The 19,280-nt window shown below is 52.7% G+C and overlaps 1 protein-coding gene across 2 annotated transcripts in view; it reads left to right on the top strand.

Annotated features, from left to right (window-relative positions):
• GAB3 (GRB2 associated binding protein 3) overlaps positions 1-10,295 on the top strand; it is a 78,498-nt gene extending 68,203 nt beyond the window's left edge. Inside the window, exons 9-10 of one of the 2 annotated variants that reach the window (XM_045996179.1) lie at positions 6,177-6,290; positions 7,268-10,295. In XM_045996179.1, the coding sequence (XP_045852135.1) occupies positions 6,177-6,290; positions 7,268-7,381 (228 nt within the window). In that variant the 3' untranslated portion in view covers positions 7,382-10,295. Of the gene's footprint in view, positions 1-6,176; positions 6,291-7,264 lie in introns of both variants that reach the window. The other variant, XM_045996178.1, reaches the window with a different exon arrangement.
• Positions 10,296-19,280: the final 8,985 nt, after the last annotated feature.

Raw genomic sequence — 19,280 nt, 5'->3', positions numbered from 1 at the left:
GGCATTTTTGTAACTTCAGCTCTCGGTTGTCCATTGGCAGTATATACAAATATGATTGTGGTGTGTTGGCCTTGTGTCCTGCGACTTTGCCGAATTCCCTTATTAGATATGGGAGGTTTATTTTCTTTACATTCCCTGAGGTTTTCTGTTTACATGATCGTCTCATCTGTAAATACAGTGTTTTGTTCCTTCCTTTTCCATCTCTGTGCTCCTTCATTCTTTCACTTGCTTTATCACCAGCCTGACGACTTGAATGCAATGTCACACACCTGTGGTGAAATGAATTTCTTTGTCTCCGTTCCATTCAGTCTCACTATTCAGTGTTCATTGATATGATCGTTTCGTTTTCTTCTTTAGACTGTAAATATTGTGGACTCTCCTGGTTTATTTTTGAATATTGAGTCAGTCATGTACTCACTGAATAAAACCCATTTGGTCATGGTGTAGTATTCGTTTGATGTATTGCTGGATTTGATTTGCTAACATTTTGTTGAGGATACTGTATCCATGGTCATGATGGGTATCAATCTGTGGATTTTTCATAGTGTCTTTGCCTTGTTTTGTTATAGGTAATGTTGGGATCCTCAGGAAGTGTTCTCTCCTCCTCTATTTTCTGGAACAGATTGTGTAGAATTAGTGTTATTTATTCTTTAAGTTTTTTGGTAAATGTATCAGTGAAACCATGTGGATGACTTCAGTTTCTTTAATAGTTGAAGGACCATTAACATGATCTGTGAAATCTTGGGTAAATTTTGGTTACTTGTCAGAAGCTTTATACTTGTACATTTCATAATTAGGTCTGCAGTGCACCTGGAATTAACTTCTGTGTATGATTGCAGGTGGGAATCAAGTTTCATTTTCCTCGATATGTTTCTCTAACTGATCTATCACCATTTATTTTAAATTACTATAATTTGCCACTTCTGCAGCGCCATCTTTGCCATAAATCGAGCCTTCTTCTGGTCTCTCAGATCTGTTCCCTTGGGCTACCTGTCTGTCTTTGGACACTAGCACACCATGCTGGTTACTGCAGCTTGATAAATCTCAATACCGAGGAAAGTAAGTCCTGCTTGTTGATCTTCCTCAAGGTGTCTTTGGCTATTTTTGGTCCTTTCTTTTCCCATACACTTTTAGAAACAGTTCCTCAGATTCTACCAAAAATGAAATACTGTTCTTTGCAGAAAGAGGGGTCAAAATTATTTAATCCAGGGGCGCCTGGGTGGCTCAGTGGGTTAAAAGCCTCTGCCTTCGGCTTGGGTCATGATCTCAGAGTCCTGGGATCAAGCCCCGCATCGGGCTCTCTGCTCAGCAGGGAGCCTGCTTCCTCCTCTCTCTCTGCCTGCCTCTCTGCCTGCTTGTGATCTCTGTCAAATAAGTAAATAAGATCTTTAAAAAAATTATTTAATCCAACATGAGAAGTAGAACTTGGTTGGCTCATTTGCTAGAGCATGCAGCTCTAGATCTTGGGATTGTGAGTTTGAGCCCCATGTAAGGTGTAAAGATTACCTAAAAATACAATCTTAAAAAAAGGAAGTGGAGCAACATTTGTTCTGTTTTTTTAATTTGATAGGGCACTTCTGTAGGCAAGCTACCATGAAAATCACATACCACCACATAAAATATCTTAAAATGATAGAGAATATATTTTTTAAAAACAAAACTCAAAGTGCTCGCTTCGGCAGCACATATAGTAAAAAAAACAAAACTCAACTGACAAGAAAGGAAGGGGAATCTCTGGAACCGAAAAGGCCAAGGAATTACAAATCCTGAGAATTGATACAAATTACAAACAATAGAATCAAATACAGAAGTAAGCCATTACTGGAAATAATTGGATTTTGAATATAATATAATTATGTTTGATATATTTAAAGAAATAAGATGAGTTGAAAGTTAGTCTAACAACCTGCCAGTAAAATCTGACCAGGGTGCCTGGATGGCTGGTTGTCGGGCATCTGCCTTCAGCTCAGTCATGATCCCGGTATCCTGGGATTGAGCCCCGTGCCCCCTTTTAAAAAAATGACAGGGCAAATTAGAAAAGACCACTTAGAACAAATAGAAATGAAAATTGGGATGAAATTCGAAACTTGGTGGGGGCACCTGGGTGGCTCAGTCTTTTAAGCCTCTGCCTTCTGCGCAGGTTGTGATCTCAAGGTTCCGGTTTTGAACTGGGCATTGGCTCCCTGCTCTGCGGGGAGTGTGCTTCTCCCTCTGCCGTGCCCCCTGCTTGCGTACTCTCTCTCTCTCTCTGTCAAATAAATATTTTTAAAAAGAAAAGACTAAAATTCAACATAACTAATCAAGAAAAAGCAATGGATAAATAAAGATATTAAATAAATATATAAATAAAGAATATTAAAAATGTAAAGGAGGTAAATTGCAAATATGCCAGAGGTTGATGCCATAAAAGAATATTATGAATTTGACAACTTTGGTAAAAATAGGCAAATTATCAGAAAATATCTAAAAACATGTTGAAGTGGAAATAGGAACCTGAGTGATCTCAGTAGGGACAACTGCAAAGGGTCATGAGCCCCCAACAACTGTGCACTTTCTACCAAACAGAAGAGATCATTACAATCTTATATAAGTGCCTCCAGGGAATGGAAAAAAATTACCCACCTTATTTTATAAGGCTAAAGTAACTTGATACAAATAGTGATAACATAGGTACAAAATTACAGACCAATTTTACTCATTGACATAAGTTAAAATATCCTAAAGAAGTATATTTCCAATCAAATTTTGTACACGAATGTTCATAGCAGCACTTTTTTTTGACAGAGAGTACAAGTAGGCACAGTGGCAAGCAGAGGCAGAGGGAGAAGCAGGCTCCCCCCTGAGCAGGGAGCCCAATGTGGGGCTCGATCCCAGAACCCTGGGATCATGACCTGAACCAAATGCAGATGCTCAACATACTGAGCCACCCAGGCACGCCAGCAGCACTTTCTTAAGAGCCCCAAAGTGAAAATAGCCCAAATGTTCATCAGTTGTTGACTCAGTAAATAAAACGTGGTCTAGCCACCCAGTGACATGCTCTGCAGCCGTACAGTGGAACGACACTTGCCGAGGAAGAGAAAAGACATATACTGTGTGACTGCACTGGTATGAAATGTCTGGAATAGCAAGTGTGCAGAGACAGAAAGTAGATTAGAGAGGAGATGGTGAGACTGTGGATGACAGCTGAGGGGTGCAGATTTCTTTCGGGGCTGATGAAAATGTCCTAAGATTCACTGAGACCGTGATTGCACAGATATGGACACATGCCGAGCCCTGCAGCACTGTCCACGTTAAATGGGAGTATTGTGTGGTCTGGAATTACGGCTCGATGAAGTTGTTAGGAAAGAAGCCTTACAGAAAATTTGAGCAAAATAAATCCAGCACTGTGAAACGCTGAGAATATACACAAACAAGTTGAATTTATCCCAGGTATGCAAAGTGGATTGAACATTCCAGAATCTGTTCATGGACATCTCCGTAAAGATGGCAGATCCATCCCAAAAGAGCCTCTAAATTTTCAGTAAAGGGATTTGGTGAAGGCATAAACCCATAAGGGTATAGAGAATTGGAGAAGATAATAGTAGTGACACTGGAAACTGGAAAGCAGATGAGTGTGTGGTAAATGACTTATCAGACCTAAGAAAGTTAAATCCTAAATATACCGGGGGGTCAGGGAGAGGCAGAATATACTACAGAGTACCTAAAATGTTCAGGAAGTGTTCATGGTGCATGGTTCTGGAAGTAGGGCTGAAGGGAAAGGAAAAGAATGGCTAGTGATCCAAAGCCCGCCTAAGCAGCAGGTAAATCTTACAGTGCCTCTCCCTCACTGCATGGAGGTGGGCCACTAGGACCTCTTGTCTCTACAGAAAAGTTGAAGTGTAGTCTCTAGAGAGAGTAAAACAGGGGCTCTCTGAACTGGTGGGGAGAGACATTAGACCCGTTTGACCAAGAATACTAAATACTAAACACGGGGTGATTAGGTAAATATGAGAGCCACTCCCGAACCTTTTCCCTAGCTCCTCTTTTCCACAGCGTTGACAATCAGACCTCTGCAACCAAGTCCTGGAGATTGGAAGATAGTGCCGTGGGCTATTTGAGCAGCCCAAGGAAGACCGAGGTCCTGACACTGAGGGTTACTCAAGAAGAACATCCAGTAGGATTACCCTGCAGTGAACCCCACAGTGGACAAGCACCACCAATGTACTCAAAGCTTCCAGTTGACTTTTGGGGCTTTGACTCTTACATACGAGCAGACAGCCAATGTCCTCATCAGACCTTTCAGGAAAACTCTGGCATGAAGGGTAGAGACCAAAACAGATCAGAGGAAACAAAAACTATGCTGGAAGGGGAAACGTTTACTACCTTTTTTTAAAGTTTTAATTTTAATTCCAATTAGTTAACGTACAGTGTTATATTCGTTTCTGGAGTACCGTGTAGTGAGCAAGGCTTCCCTGTGTTCATTGCGACAAGGGCCCTCCATATTCTCTGAGAGATGAGCTGTAATGACTCTGAATTAAAAGACTCTATTAAGTCAATCAAGCACATTAATATATTAAAGGAGAAAATGATGTGATTATCTCATTAGATGCAGAGCAAGTATTTGATAGAAGTCGACATCTATTCACATACGAGAACGCAATACGTGACTAGAGCTTGTGTCGCAGAAGACAGGGTGGTTGTCCCTGTGGGGTAAAAACAACGAAAAAGGAATGGATTGTATCCCTTTTTCACCACCATTGGTTAAAATCAGCTCAGGGTAGATGATTACTTAAATGTGAAGGGCAAAACTTTATAATTCTAGGAGAAAATATGGGGCAACAAGTTATGACTTCAGCATAGGAAGGGTTCCTTAAAATACAAAAACAAGCCACTCGGGAAAATATTACATTAAAAGTGGGAACAACTCTTCATTTAGAAAATACCATAGGGGCACCTGGGGGGCTCAGTCGGTGAAGCATCTGCCTTCGGCTCAGGTTATGATCCCGGGGTCCTGGGATCGAGTCCCGCATCAGGCTCCCTGCTTGGTAGTAGGTCTGCTTCTCCCTCTGCCTCTGTGGCTCCCCTTGCTTATCCTCTCCCTCTCTGTCTCTGTCAAATAAATGGATAAAATCTCTTTTGAAAAAGGAGAGAGAATGCCATAAAAAGAAGGAACAACTATAGACCAAGGAACAATTGCTGTCCAGGATATATGAGGAAGTACTGTGGAAAATTAGAAAAAAAGCAGGGACTTCCATATAAAACTTAGCAAAACAAAAGCAAACCTGAACAGAATTCACAGCAGAGAGAAAAATCGATGGTCCTTGAACATATGAAAAGGTGACCAATTCAGTGTCGAGGGCACGGAAGAGCAGAGCACAGGAAGATGCCATTTCCCCCAAATGAGGCAGGGAAACTAGAAACGCCGATCTTCCTGCCTGGGTTAGGGTAAAGGATGGAGAGCGGAAAGCTTGGAGCCTCCCGCCAAGTGTGTCGGATGGTCACGTCACTGGTGCCCCATCCTGTGGGCCAAGCCTGCCGTTCCCGGGCCCACAGCCTAGAAATTTCTCGGGACGGCTGTGCCTCAGGAGGGGCGAGTGTGGGGCAACACGGGGAGTCCCCCAAAATACGTAGTCTGTGTCTGTGTTGACAACAGTTGAAAACAGGCAAAAGTGAGGTGTGTGATTTCAGGGTACTTCCTCGCTGCCCGAACTGTATTCGAAAACAGTGGTCAGTGCCAAGGTCAGCAGAGTGCGTAGTCTCTTGTGAGGAAAAGGAGGTTGTAGAAGAGCAACGGCGGCTCCTGAGGCTGAGTGTTGAGTGCACGGCTGTGTGTCGCCCGTGTCACGCTGCTGGTGTTGTGTAAAGTGTCTTTGAGTGCATTGGCGGCCCCTTCACTAGAACTCGAATAAACGTGATCGGTCTTTTGCAGATTTAGTGTCTGAGGTGTCCTGGGCCTGGCCTATTCTTATTAGCAGTTTTCTTCTTGAGGGAGGTTTTGGCTGGCTCTTTCCATGGTGGCTGACAGAACTTGGCGTGAAAGCTGGACCGTCCACATTGTGTCTCATGGCAGCTGTCACTCGGACGGGGGCCGCTCTGGGCGGCCGGGGCGCAGGTGCAGACAAGACTCGCCTGGTTCGCTGGGGCAGCCCCGCCGGCCCCTTAACCCTTGACCCGAGTCCTGTGCTGTTGCTTTCCAGACTCACAGAGCGGCGCCCTCGCTGAGCGGCGGCGCCCTGGCGTGGGCGAGCAAATCCGGCCTGGATTACCTGGCTCTGGACTTCAACTCGGCGTCGCCGGCGCCCGCGCAGCAGGTAGGAGGGCCCGGCCGAGAGCCGCCCGCGGCCGCCCTTCCCTTCCGAGCTCCAGGGGCGCCGGCCGTGCGTCTTTGCGGAAGGTCCCGGGAAGCGTCTGGGCGGGAGGACTGGCGCGGTTTGGCTAGACCCTGGGGGCCGACAAGACTCTCCCGTGGAAACCGGACCCGTCGGCGAAGGGCCTCACGTGGCCGGTTTGGGCCGCCGACACGGTGCCTTGGTCTGTACAGTGCGGCTCGGCACCGTTGCACCTCCCGCGAGCCCGGTCGGGAGAGGCAGCCGAGTCAGCGGCCGCCGGGCGTGAAGCAACAAAAGACGCGCCTCACAACGTGCATCGTTTGATGAGAAAAGCAGTTTAGCCGAGCAGCGCATGCAGTACGAGTCCAGTATGCGTGTGCATGTGCGCGTGCGTGTGTGCACGCACGCACGCGTGCAGGGGAACAAATCTGGAAGATCTTCCATTTGCCAAATGAACTTCCGCTTCTCCTTTACCTTCTTTCATTCCCGAAGCCTGAACTGGGATTCCAGAAAAGCCCATCAGGAGGGGGAGCCCAGCAAGTGCAGAAGAGCGCGGCAGTCGGTGCAGGCAGGCCCTGCAGTCAGTGCAGACAGACGAGCCCCACACCTTAGTGGCTCACGATGGCAGAGGCCTCTGTCGCTGTTGCTCGCGGCCCGGGCCGTCTTCCGTGCAGGGCCCAGGAGAAGCCGCCACCGGCTGAGGCTCGCGCTGGGTGTGGTGCGTGTCCGGTCGGCCCATGTCGCTGGCACTCAGCGTGCGGTGGGCCGCTGCAAGGTCCACGGGAGCCGGGCAGCAGAGGCGTTTGGGGGCCCCCAAGTGCAAGGCCTGCACAGGGCGTGGCACGGGAGGAAGGGGCGGCAGCATCTCAGGGCCCTGTAAGCTACGCCAGAGGCCTGACATTTGCCTGATTTGTTTTCAGTCCACGTAATGAAAACCTTTCTGTTCCCCCCTCCAGAAGCTTCTCGTCTCGGAAGAGCACAGAGTCGACTACGTGCAGGTGGACGAGCGGAAGACCCAGGCCCTCCAGAGCACGAGGCAGGAGTGGACAGACGAGCGGCAGTCCAAAGTGTGAGGCGCGGGCGGGCGAGCTCGGCGCAGGCGCGGAGCTGCTCTGCCAGAACTGCAGTGATGGGCGAAGCCGGTCATGAGCCAGAGAGAAGCTGTGATTGCCGTGAGCTTGCCGAGAACCTTTGGGAGAGAGGATGGATTTGTGCCTGCTGAAGGGGGACAAGGGGGTCATCTCCCAGCACCCGCGCCCATCCCTGCCCGTCCCGGCGGTGGCCTTCCCTGGCCACGCTGGCCCACGGCCTCTGGGACGCTTGCAGTTGGCTCCACTGACGTAAGAGGCAGCGATGGAAGATTCCAGAGCTGTGGATGAGAATGCAGAGAATTCCATTCAGGCAGGGTAGGAACGATCAAAAACAAAGCTTGGGAGTGTATTTTCCACAAAGTTTGGTTCGGAATCTCTCTGGCAGAGCACCTGGAGGGCAGATCAGAGCCATTACTGGCACCAGACACAATGACTTGACCCTCAGGTTTGAAAACTCTGACCCCTCTTCTGTGCTTCCCATCCCAGCCGCCGAAGATGCGGTTGAGGGGATGAAAGCCAGAGGTTGTGGCAGCATCTGCACGCTTCCCAGATAAATCGTTCCTGTCTCCAGAGAAAGGCAGTTCAAGTGACGGGGGCGGTCAGCCCCGGGCCCCAGGGGGAGCACGTCAGACGACACTGGCTGGCTGGCTCTGCCACGGCTGCTGGCCTTTGTGAGCACGTCTTCACACACACCATCTCACCTCTTTCCTAAAACACCTCAGAAGCCAGGTTTGGCAGAGACTGTTGCCCCACCGCGAAGGCAAGAGAACAGAACCAGAAGAAGGAATTCTGCCTCAGGTCCGTCACAGAGTGAGGCCTGCAACAGAGTTGGCCAGGCTACCCATCGCAGGCTCATGCCACTGCCTCTGAGGACTGCGATGAAGCCTACGCGTTCGGTCACCCTTGGAGACTAGGGAACACGTGCGGACACAAGATGAGTCGTCGCTTCTCCCTTTCCTGCGACTTGGAGCAGGTGCTTTCTGACGTGAACAGCGCGCATGTCCAGGCCGGTTTTCTGTGTGGTGTTCATATGGGAAGCTCCCGTTCGAAATACCTCTTTGACGATCACTGTGAAATCCGTTCTTGGATCACGTGGCGCCCTTGCAGTGTGTTTCCCGTGAGCTGGCTAATGCTGACAGAATTTTTTGTCCCCTTGGGAAGGCACGAATCATCCCTGGCTGTCCTGTGCTGGACTCAAGCTTTTGAGTGATAGGTAGCTATGGCCAGAAGACAAACACAGCACAACACAGCAGAAAACAATGAGTTCCATTCTCAAATTTCCCAGTGAATTTTCCTTTCTGTTTTAGTGATGACTCAGTCCAGAAACCAAATGGTTCTAGTTTGTCGTGAGGGCATCATGTCACCCCTTCCTTGGTGGACCCAGATGAAAGTCTCAGTCAGGCATGGGGTTTGACATAATGGCTCTTCTTGATTCTTCTCAGCACCTGCCGAATTAAGCAGATCCTGGCCTGCCCTTCTTCCTGGCGTGGTGTCTTGTGGGATGGTGGACTGGCTAAGCAGGCAGGTGGATGACAGTCAGGGCCGGTCAGAGCTTATAGGCTTTGCTGTAGGGGTTCGGGGTTCACAGTGCCCCAAAGGTAAGTAAATGTCAGTCTGGGCCTTTCAGACCATTCAAGTACTTGACGTTCAAAGCAGTAGGACGTGGTCACCTCATTTCCTTTCTGGAGGAAAGTGGGGAGAAATTCTTGGCCACTTTAAATGATATAAGGGCCCCTTAATGAGCCTGCACAGGGAAATGAGAAGGCCCCTGTTCCCCGCAGCCAGGGCCGCGTCCCAACACACAGGCCAGAGCCGGGGAGGAGCGGCCTTCGTCCCAGTGTGACTTGCAGGGAGTCACAGGGCCTCAGACCGGAAGCCAGGGCTGTCGGTTCTCCTCAATGGTACCTGCCCTGTGCGGGCGCCCGGGTTCAGACTCTCGGTTACCTGACGGAAGCCGGTGCAGACAAACTCTACGCCCGGGTGCCAGGAACCGCCCCAGACTGGAGCTCAGAGAAGAGAACAGCCTCACCAGGTTGCCGTGAACAGCAGAGCTCCTGCCTGCAGAGTGTCCCCTGGAAGCAGCGGCCGCACGGAGCAGTACACGCTCGGGTAGCGTAACCTGTTTGGGAGCAATGCATTCGGGATTCCTGAAGAAGATGACTTCGCCCTCCTTTCCAGGGCGCGCGAGACTATGCCCCACTTCGACAAGGCCGCTGCTGCGCGGTACCCCGAAAGCATGTGGGCTCAGGGCCACGCGAGCCTAACGGCAGCAGCCGCTCCCAAGAGGCACCGGAGGTCACAGCGATGCCGCCGGATCCGGCCTTCCTGCAGAGGGGATGCCTTTGCCGTGGGGCTCGGAATCTGACCAGGGTGAGGTCCGGGAGTTTGTAAAAAATGGCAGTGGTCTCGGATGGCATTCCGGTCCGGGCGACATGGGCATGAGTCACGTGCCGGGACGCCTTCCTGGAAGCCAGCAGGACAGCGCGGCCCTTGATCCCACATTGTTTTCTTCATCGTTCCTTTCTGCTTTATTTTCTTCCATCTCGTTGCGTTAGGAAGCTCCTCCAGGTCAGGGGTCATGTAGGGCAGCACGTCAGGCCTGCAAATCCTTAAGGCCACAAGGTCAGGCACCTCGGGGTCCAGCTTTCCGCAGGGCAGGCGGGGCTCCAAGGCCCAGGGCCATCCTGGAAGGTCCTGGTCCCTCTTCCGTCCCTCTTCGCCAGAGCCGGGAGAGGCAGGACTGTGGCTTCGGATCCGGGGCAAGACTGAAGGCTCCCGTCAGGCCTTCCCGGTCCCTGTTAATACCATCCTTGTACCCATAATCGTGCTGATGTGTAAAGATTCCTTGTTTTTTACTGTTTCATTTCTAGCATTAATAAAAGTCATATAAGGGGGAATCAAACCTCAGTTGTCCCTTGCTTGCTGGAAGTGATGACGTTCAATGGAAACGCAGACTGCAAGCACTTGAGCCTCGGCTCGGCCGAACCGCACTGACATCTCTTTTCTGCATCAGAAACTGACTCCAGTCACTGGCCAAGCTGGTGACCCTCCCCGATACACGTAACAAGACCTCAGTCATTACTGACCTTAAAAAGCGACAGCCCCAGCCTGCCTCTCCCCAACCCAAGTCTCTCGTGCCACCAGGCCCTCTCCGCCGCCGAGGCTCCTGGCTGCTCTGGCGGCCGGGTCAGCGGCATCTCCAAGCCACGAAGCGAGGCAGGGACAGCCAGAGTGGTGGGGGCTCAGGTTTGGGGCGACAGGCCAAAGGCAGAGAGTGGAGAAAAAGCCACACGATTACTTGCCTCTGAGAAGTATGAGGCTGACCTCATGACTGCTTTTGCCTGGCACATCCCAGCCCAAGCCCCTGGCCCAGAGAAGAGCAGTTTGGCCCCCAGAGCTGACCTGGGGAGCGGGGGCCGAGAACCCTCACCTCAAGGGTATCTGAGCGCCAGGCCCCTTGTGCTCTGGCCCCTTTACCAGACGCCCACCTTGGTTTCTAGCTTCCTAATTCTCCTGTATTTCTTTTGACCTTAAATTGCATTTAGTGTTATCACTTCCCTACTTTGTGCCATTTGGTTTAGAAATTTAGTTTTAATTTTCTGCACCCGAGGGAGGGTGGCTTTGGTGCAGGCTGGACCAGGGGGCCCAAGGGGCAAGAAGGCAGAGCCGAGCCGCAGACCCTCCCCCACCATGTCCACAGCACGTCACTTACGATACAGGGGACACTGGAGGGCCTCGGGGACACTCGGCCCTTCCCAATGAAGAGTGCGTAGTCATTGGAGGGAGATCCATGTGCATAGTGAGGAGCCCTGCCCCCACTTTGCCATCTTCTGCCAGCCTCGATTCCAGGCAGACCTCAGTGGAAAAGGCAGAACAGCCGTGAGATGTGTGCCCCTACTTACCCCGCCACCGCAGTTGCTCTGGTCTTTGTGGTCAAGACCACTATCTTAGTGGAATGTCACTCTAATGAGACTTCGCCTTCACTTGTTTGAAGCACATGAGTGGGGGGAGGGGCAGGAGAGGGAATGTCAAGCAGACTCCACACTGAGTGTGGAGCCAGACTCGGGACTAGGTCCCGCGACCCTGAGATCATGTCCTGAGCCGACCCGAGAGTCGGGCGCTCACCTGACTGAGCCCCCCAGGCGCCCTGGAGAGATAATTATTGCTTGAAAAGGGACAGAAGGGAGGTTTGGTGGCTCAGGGAGGACCCTGCCCCCGTCTTCCAGGACCCTGTCCACTTGCTGGCCGTCATGCCGCCCCTGCCTGGGGTTTCCTCTCTGCGGAGCCCCTTTCCAGCTGTTCCCGGAGCTGTGTTACTGGTAAGAGCAGAGCTGGAAGGGCCGCAGAGGGGACTGTCCTGCTCAGCCCCCGGAGAGGGACAGCATCCAAAACCTCAGCTCTTTTACCTCACATTGGGACAAACTTTTAAGTAGCAAGTCCACCCTCCAGAGCTCCCCCGTGGGGTCTGACTGAATTGCCCGCACGGACTCCTCCTGGGCCGCTTTCCAACCCGCCAGGTGTCCAGTAAATTCTGGAAACAGAGTCGCATGGTCGCATGACAGATCTCGCATTCCACTGGCTCCTCCAGAACCCCGCCCCTGCACCTATTACGGGGCTACGTCTCCACCCCGAGAACCTGGGGAGGCCTGGGTGGTGACCAGCCCCACGAACGGCACCCCAGAGGCAGCACTAGGACGCCTGAGGCCAGGTCACCGCCCCCCAAGACGGGTGAGACAGGAATCGAAAACAATACGTTTGTACCTTCTACTGTATTTCAGACGGCACGGAATGGGGTGGAGAAGAGAGCAGGAAAGGAATTTCGTGAGTATGGGTCTGTGGGGGGCCAGCTGCATGGGTACGGAAGGGGAGAATATGAGCTTCGGGAAGACGTGAAGGTGAGGAGGGCGTCAGCCCGGAGCTGCACGGGACAGAGCACCCAGGGCAGTGAGGACAGGCCACAGGGCCCTAATTCGGAGCACCTAGAATGCTGAAGGCACAGCCAAGGAGCATTGCTGGTCTGTGTGAAGACCTGCTGATCTGCGGGGGAGATGCGGCCAGTGAAGGGAACGGAGCAGCGGAGACCTGTGATGGCTTCACATTTGGAAGGCGAGGATCCCTGTAGCTTCTCTGTGAACAGAGTCCAAGAGGGTCACGACTAGAATCAGGGAGCGCGGCGGGCAGATCCCCGCACTCACACGCCCACCAGGAGATAGCTGCCTGGACTAGGGGAGGCACCCACAGAAGGGGCGAGGGGTCCTATTCCGAACAGTTTCGGTAGAAACAACCTGCTGCAGGATGGGACAGATGCCGGGACATGAAGGTCAAGAATGATGCTGGGGTTTCAGCTAAGCAACCGGAAGGATGAGGTAGACATCCCAAACAAAAGTTAAACAACTGGGTGGAAAAGACTCCGAGGGATCAGGAGCCAGAGACCCAAAGCATTTTAGAACGATCAAACCTACCATGGAAAAGCAAAGACTTCGGGTACCTCATGACTCAGGAGGTACAGCCTCAGCCCTGAGCTCAGGTCATGGTCCTGGGGTCCTGCGATCCAGACCACACGGGCTCCCTGCTCAGCGGGCGTCTGCTTCCTCTGCCCGTCTCTGTGATGTCTTTCTCTGTCAAATAAATCAATCTTCAAAAAAGAAAAGGAGTGAAAAAGATTCTGAGAAAGCTCAGATCGCTGTTTGGATGCATGGGAGAGTTACTGCTAAGACAGGACTGGACTGTGGAAGGACAAGCTGAGTAGATGTCAGTCTGCAGGTGGATGCAGGAGTCTGGCGGGTGGAGAAGTGTCTGGAGTGGAGATGCCAACCTGCCAGCCAGGACCCGGCCCTGAAAGCCCGGAGCCTGCACGCGCTCACCGGGGGCGGCCCAGAGCCCGTGTAGAGGGACAAGCGGCCCACGCAGCGAGCCCTGAGGCCCTGGGACACTTGGAGGTGGCGGAGGAGAGAGGGAGCGGCCACGGAGACTGAGGCGGGGTGGCCAGAGGGCTGGGAGGGACCCCGAGAGGGCAGGTGCAGGGTGACCTCCCGGGTCGGGAAGGGCCGCCCATAACGTGCGCACCGGGGCAGGGGGTGGTCGGGGAGGAGCAGCGAGGGGCTCCGCGGGGGCTGCTGCTGGTCAGGGGACAGGACGCCTCCTGGAGACCCGCCCGAGAGGTTCGGGGGGCTGTGGGAGCTGTGTGTGCCGAGGGGCTGGGGAACTCGGGGTCAGCCGTCTGGGCCGCTCTCGGGAGGGGCTGCCCTCTGGCCCCCGAGAGCAGGGAGCCCGGTTCTGCAGCGGGAGGGGCTCTGGGGTGCGGGAGAAGCTGCCCCCCGAGTTGCCAGGGGAGGGATCGCGCCTCCTGCCCCGTGCCCGGGGCCCCCAAGAGAGGACGGGGTACGCCGAGGCGCCGGGGAGGGAAGAGCTCGAGCTGGGGAGGAGGGCTTTGGCCGGAGGGCACCGGCCCCTCCTCGCCAGCCCCGCTCCCGGGGGGGACACCCTCCTCCCCCAGGTTCTCACCGCTCTGGACCGAGATGCCTCTTGTCGGAAGCATAAGTTGCGACAGAAACTGGAACAGATCATCAGCCTCGTGTCCGGCAACAGCTAAGGGTGGCAAAACCGGTTGGGGGGGTGGCGACTCGGTCCTGAGCTGTCCTCCGGGCTGAGCCCCGGATCCAGGGGGTGCGGGGGCAGAGCCAGGGGTTCCCCGGGCCAATACGCCCCGGCACATCTAGGTGCCCCCTTCATTAGTGCCTTCCTCTGGGCCCTGTGTGGGGGGCAGGGGTGACAGGACCAACCCCTGACCCCGGCAGCAGCAATACCCCTGCCCCCTGGCCAACCACCCTCCTGTCCCCTGCCCTCTCCCTACCACCCTCCTGCCCCCTGCCCTCTCCCTACCACTCTCCTGCCCCCCCCCACAGCGTACTGCCCACCCCCCAGGGTCGTTCCTGTTTTCAGGTGTGGCTGGACGCAGGATTTGGGCCTCTGAGATGTGCCTTCCTGCTCCTGCTCCCCATCTTTCCAGTGTCAGCCTGTTCCCCCGCCCCGGCCCCGCAGCCCCCAGAGTGTCACTGGCTTGGATGGGGTCATCATGGCCATAGGAAAGCAGCATTCTGATGGGCCAAGCCTGAGCCACACGCCTACTCCTGGCATCAGAGGGGAAGCCAACTCTCCCAGAATCCTAACTGCTGAGGGCAAGGAAAATGGGGGTCTTCTGGGGCGGGGGGAGGACAAGGATACTTGTACCAGGAGAAGGGGAATGGATGCCGGGTGACGAAACCCACAGATGTCCTCTACAGTAGTGACAGATACTTCATCAAACTCAAAATCTTTCCCCGACGTTTCAAAAGAATGAGTCCGGGAAAGATTATTCCTTAACTTAATAGAATACACAATTATTGTGCAAAAGGAAAATATTTTTAAGACTTTATTTACTTATTTGAGAGAGAGAGAGGGAGAGGGAGGAGGAGCAGAGGGAGAGGGACTCTGAGCTGAGTGCAGAGCTCGACGTGGGGGCTCCATCCCAGGATCCTGAGATCAGGACCTGAGCCGAAATCAAGAGTTGGACGCTTCCCCGACTGAACCTCCTGGGGGCCCCCAAAATACATACTCGAAGGATATATTGATTGATTGATTTTTTTTATTTTATTTACTTATTTGACACAGAAAGAGAGAGAGAGAGAGAGATCACAAGTAGGCAGAGAGGCAGGCAAAGAGAGAGGAGGAAGCAGGCTCCCCGCTGAGCAGGGAACCCGATGTGGGGCTCGATCCCAGGAACCTGAGATCATGACCTGAGCTGAAGGCAGAGGCTAAACCCACTGAGCCACCCAGTGCCCCTCGAGGGGTGTATTTAAATAACAAGCAAGTCGGAAATTTAAGAGGTGGACTTTTCCTTCCCTGATGCGCTTGTTAGCGATGAACCTTCCTGAAGTGGAGGCGGCTTGTTCCGGTTCGTGACGGTGCATTTCCCCGTGTGTCCCCGTGGCGGGAGCGTACTGCAGAGACAGGAATGTGGCCTGTGCACAGGTCCTCGGCCCGTCCTAATCTCTTTCGCCGTGAGTAGCCAGGTGTCTCCTTTGCTCTTGAACCGCCACATGCTGTTCCACCAGGACGGCTGACCCTTGACTTGCCGAACCTTTCCCAGCTGACCGGCATCTGCCTTCCTTCTGATTTTTCGCTGCGACAAATGATGCTGGGGCTAAGTCATGCTCCAAATTACCTTATCGCACAGGCACTCGTTTCTCTATGACAGATTCCCAAAGTTGGGTCAAGATGTACGCACATCTCTAGTTTTCACAAATACTGTCAAGTAAACCCCCAAATTGGTTTCACGACTCTCCAAGTGAGTGTGTAAGAGACTCTGCTTCCGGCTAAGCCTAACCAAACACTGACCCTGGAGACTGTCATGCCGGAAATTCATCAAGTGAGTAGTTTTCAAAAAAAAAAAAAATATATATATGTATTAAATATATATTATACATACTATATCTGTAGTTCATATATATATATATATATATATATATATTTCAGTTTGTTATGGATAATGTCGGGCATCAGTATTTTCCCTACCAGTGAGTGGCTACAATCATTTGCTATGTTTGCTATATTCTTTATCAATAATGAATAAAATCTCAAAACAATCGAAATATCCCCAGCAACAAAAACGGTGCGACTCATGCATGCTAACAACTAGGGGGAAAACACCCAGACCCAAAGGACGCATTCTGTAGGAGTCCATCTGTGGGCCATTCTGGAAAAGGTAGAACTGTAGGTCGAGAAGTCAGACCAGTGGTGGCCAGGGGCTGGGGGAGAGTTTTGCTACACAAGGAAATGAAGGAACTTTTGGGGCCGATGTAAATATTCTGTATCTCAACTGCGGTGGTAGATACGGGACTATGTGGCTTCCCCCAGATGCGTAGGAACGCACACCTGAGAGGGATGAATATGGTGGTGTCTCAGTTATGCCTCCATCAACGTGACTCAAACAAACAAACAAGGATCTAAACAAAAAGGGGTCAAACAGGAAGAGACTGTAAGAGGAGAGAGGCTCGTGCTCCAGGGTAGGGACCGCAACCCAGGAAAAGGTGAGGGGATGTCCAGGGTGAGACCTGCACCGTCAGCCAACCAGCCTAGCGAGAAACCAGTCCGGACAGAAAGAAGAGAGAAGACGTTTAGGGAAATGGTTTGTAAATTTAGCATTGTCATCAAGGTGACTTTTAACCTCAGGGGGAAAAAATACCTACAATGAGTAGGACGAGGGGGACCTGAGTGGCTCAGTCAGTGAAGCGTCTGCCTTCGGTTCAGGTCACGATCCCAGGGTCCTGGGATCGAGCCCCGCATCGGGCTCTGTGCTCAGCCCGGAGTCTGCCTGCCTGTCCCTCTACCCCACCCTCACCCCTGCTCTTGTGCCGTCTCTCTCTAAAGCAAATAAAACCTTAAAAAAAATAAAATGCGGGGCGCCTGGGTGGCTCAGTCATTGGGCATCTGCTTTCAGCTCAGGTCATGATCCCAGGGTCCTGGGATCGAGCCCCGCATCGGGCTCCCTGCTCGGTGGGAAGCCCGCTTCCTACTCCCCTTGCTGTTTTCTTGCGCTCTCTCTCTCTCTCTGTCCAATAAACAAATAAGATCTTTAAAAAGGTAAATGAGTGGCATCAATAGAGCCACGTTGAGAGCATAAGGTGAAGAAACGTAGTAAGTTGTGGTGTAAAAGAGCAAAATTTTCATCTCTCGGCCGATAAGTCATGTCCCAAAATGACGGAAGGAAGGAAGGAATGGAGCAAATGAAAGGAAAACAACAGAAAGGAGGGACAGAATGAGGGCGAGTCAGAGCGACACAGGAGGAGAGAGACAGATCCTCGCTGTAGCCGCTGCAGCTGCCGCATCCAGTCAGGCGAGAAGATCGTCGTGTCCTTTCGCCCCGTTCACGGTCGTCAGGATCACGGCCAGCAGCATCTCTCCCCCTTCAGCCCACAGCAGAGACCTTCAGGTTCTGCAAAGGCAGACTCTGTCCACTCAGGCATATGAAATAGAAACACTTGAACCACCACCCCCCCCCCCCCCCCCCGCCCAGGAAACACACACGAGCGACAGGAAAACAAAGCTGCGTAGACACCCGCTGTCAGGCCGTGAAGGGAGCCGATCTGGGAGAAGGCAGAGAAAGGAGAAGAACCGTGCACTGCCGCAGCTTACTGTCCGGAGGGAGTGTCTCCAGAGGGAGCCGAGCAGAGTCCCTGACTGGAGGGGACACGACGGGGAGAGTGCAGGAAATGAGCCGGCAGGGCAGAGGACCGGAGACCAGAGAGCTGCCAAGGGACAGGGTGCTGGCCGTCCGCAGAGGGTCCGGCCGGCGTAAGCAGCAGCCCCCTGACCAGCACCAGCGCGTGCGGAAACCAGCTGAGGCCGAGGAGAGGACCCCTCGCAAGGACGGAAGGTCAGCAGACCCAGCGCTCACGCAGGACAGGGACCAGCGGCCAGAATGGAACCGTCACCGTTCAGGAGGCCGCAGGCAGGTACTCACAAAGGTCTCGCCTCCGGAGCGTGGAAGAAACGGCTTCTACACCGAAAGCTGCTCCGACCCCACGAATTTCTTTTTTTCCTTAAGATGTATTTGTTTACTTGAGGTGGGGAGGGGCACAGGGAGAGAGAGAGAAACCTCAAGCAGACTCCTCACTGAGCGCGGAGCCCAACACACGGGGCTCGGTTCCCGGACCCCGAGATCGTGACCTGAGCCGAAAGCAAGAGTCGGACACTTAAGCGACTGAGCCCACCAGGCGCCCCTGGTCCCACTAACGAACTCTTAAAGGCGAGACTCCAAAGAACCCACCTGTGTGCAAATAACGGCATCCCCGCAAGAAGCTTACGTTTCAGGAATACCCAGAGAGAAAGACACAGCGGCCAAGGTCAGATGCACAGCACCCGGCGTCCAATCCGAAATGATGAGGCGCGCAGGGAAGCACAGAAATGCCACCCCATGACGAGGAGGACGGCTCAATCCCATTCTTGTTCATTTTCCAGGGAATGGCAGGCCAGCTGTAAAGGAAGGTCGAAAACTGCTTTTGCTTACAGGTATCACGACCTTGTATGGAGAAAGCCCACAGGGATCTCCGTGTTACTGGCCAGTCTCCCGAGGCTCCGAGATCCGGCTCTTGGGAGAGAGCAAACCCACCAACACCCCCGCGCCTCTTCACCCGGCCCATGCCTAGCCGGGGCCGCAAGGCTTCTCTGCTCATCTGAGACAAGCCCAGTAAGCCGCGGAATTGCTGTCGTCCAGTTTCTGTGTTTACTTCCCTCCTTCAAAACAAGCTTTTTATTCTGGCAGCAAGCCAGCCCAGCGGCGATGTGGGGACACCAGAATGCCGGTGGGAGGGCACATTTTCTGGAGGGCAGTTGTGTAGTGTAGGTCGAGAAGCTGAAGAACATGGAAAGGAAAAACTCGGTAATTCTACCTCTTGGAATGAATCTTGAGGAAACCACCACTCGTGTCAAGACCTAGTCGCCTGGGGGGCTCAGTCGGCAAAGTGTCAGCCTTCGGCTCGGGTCACGATCCCGGGGTCCTGGGATGGAGTCCCTCGTGGGGCTCCCTGCTCAGCGGGCAACCTGCTTCTCGCTCTCTACTCTCCCTGCTTGTGTTCCCTCTCTCTGTCAAATAAACAAATAAAATGTTAAAAAAGACTTATGCCCAAGAATTCCACTGAATCACCACCCGTAATAGGGGGAAAACTGAGAACGATGTAACTGTCCAACATGACATTATAAGGCATTTTATGTGTCTACGCAGTAACACCTTTTGAAGAGTTTTTGGAGAGTGAAAAAGCGAGTATGGTAAGTGGACAAAAAACAACAGGAAAAAAGCTAATAGCGATCTTGAAAACGCAAACATTCCATGTTGTTATACATG

This window comes from Meles meles, chromosome X (genome assembly GCF_922984935.1).
Source record: "Meles meles chromosome X, mMelMel3.1 paternal haplotype, whole genome shotgun sequence".
Lineage (NCBI taxonomy): Eukaryota > Metazoa > Chordata > Mammalia > Carnivora > Mustelidae > Meles > Meles meles.
This window is presented reverse-complemented; position numbering and strand designations above follow the sequence as displayed.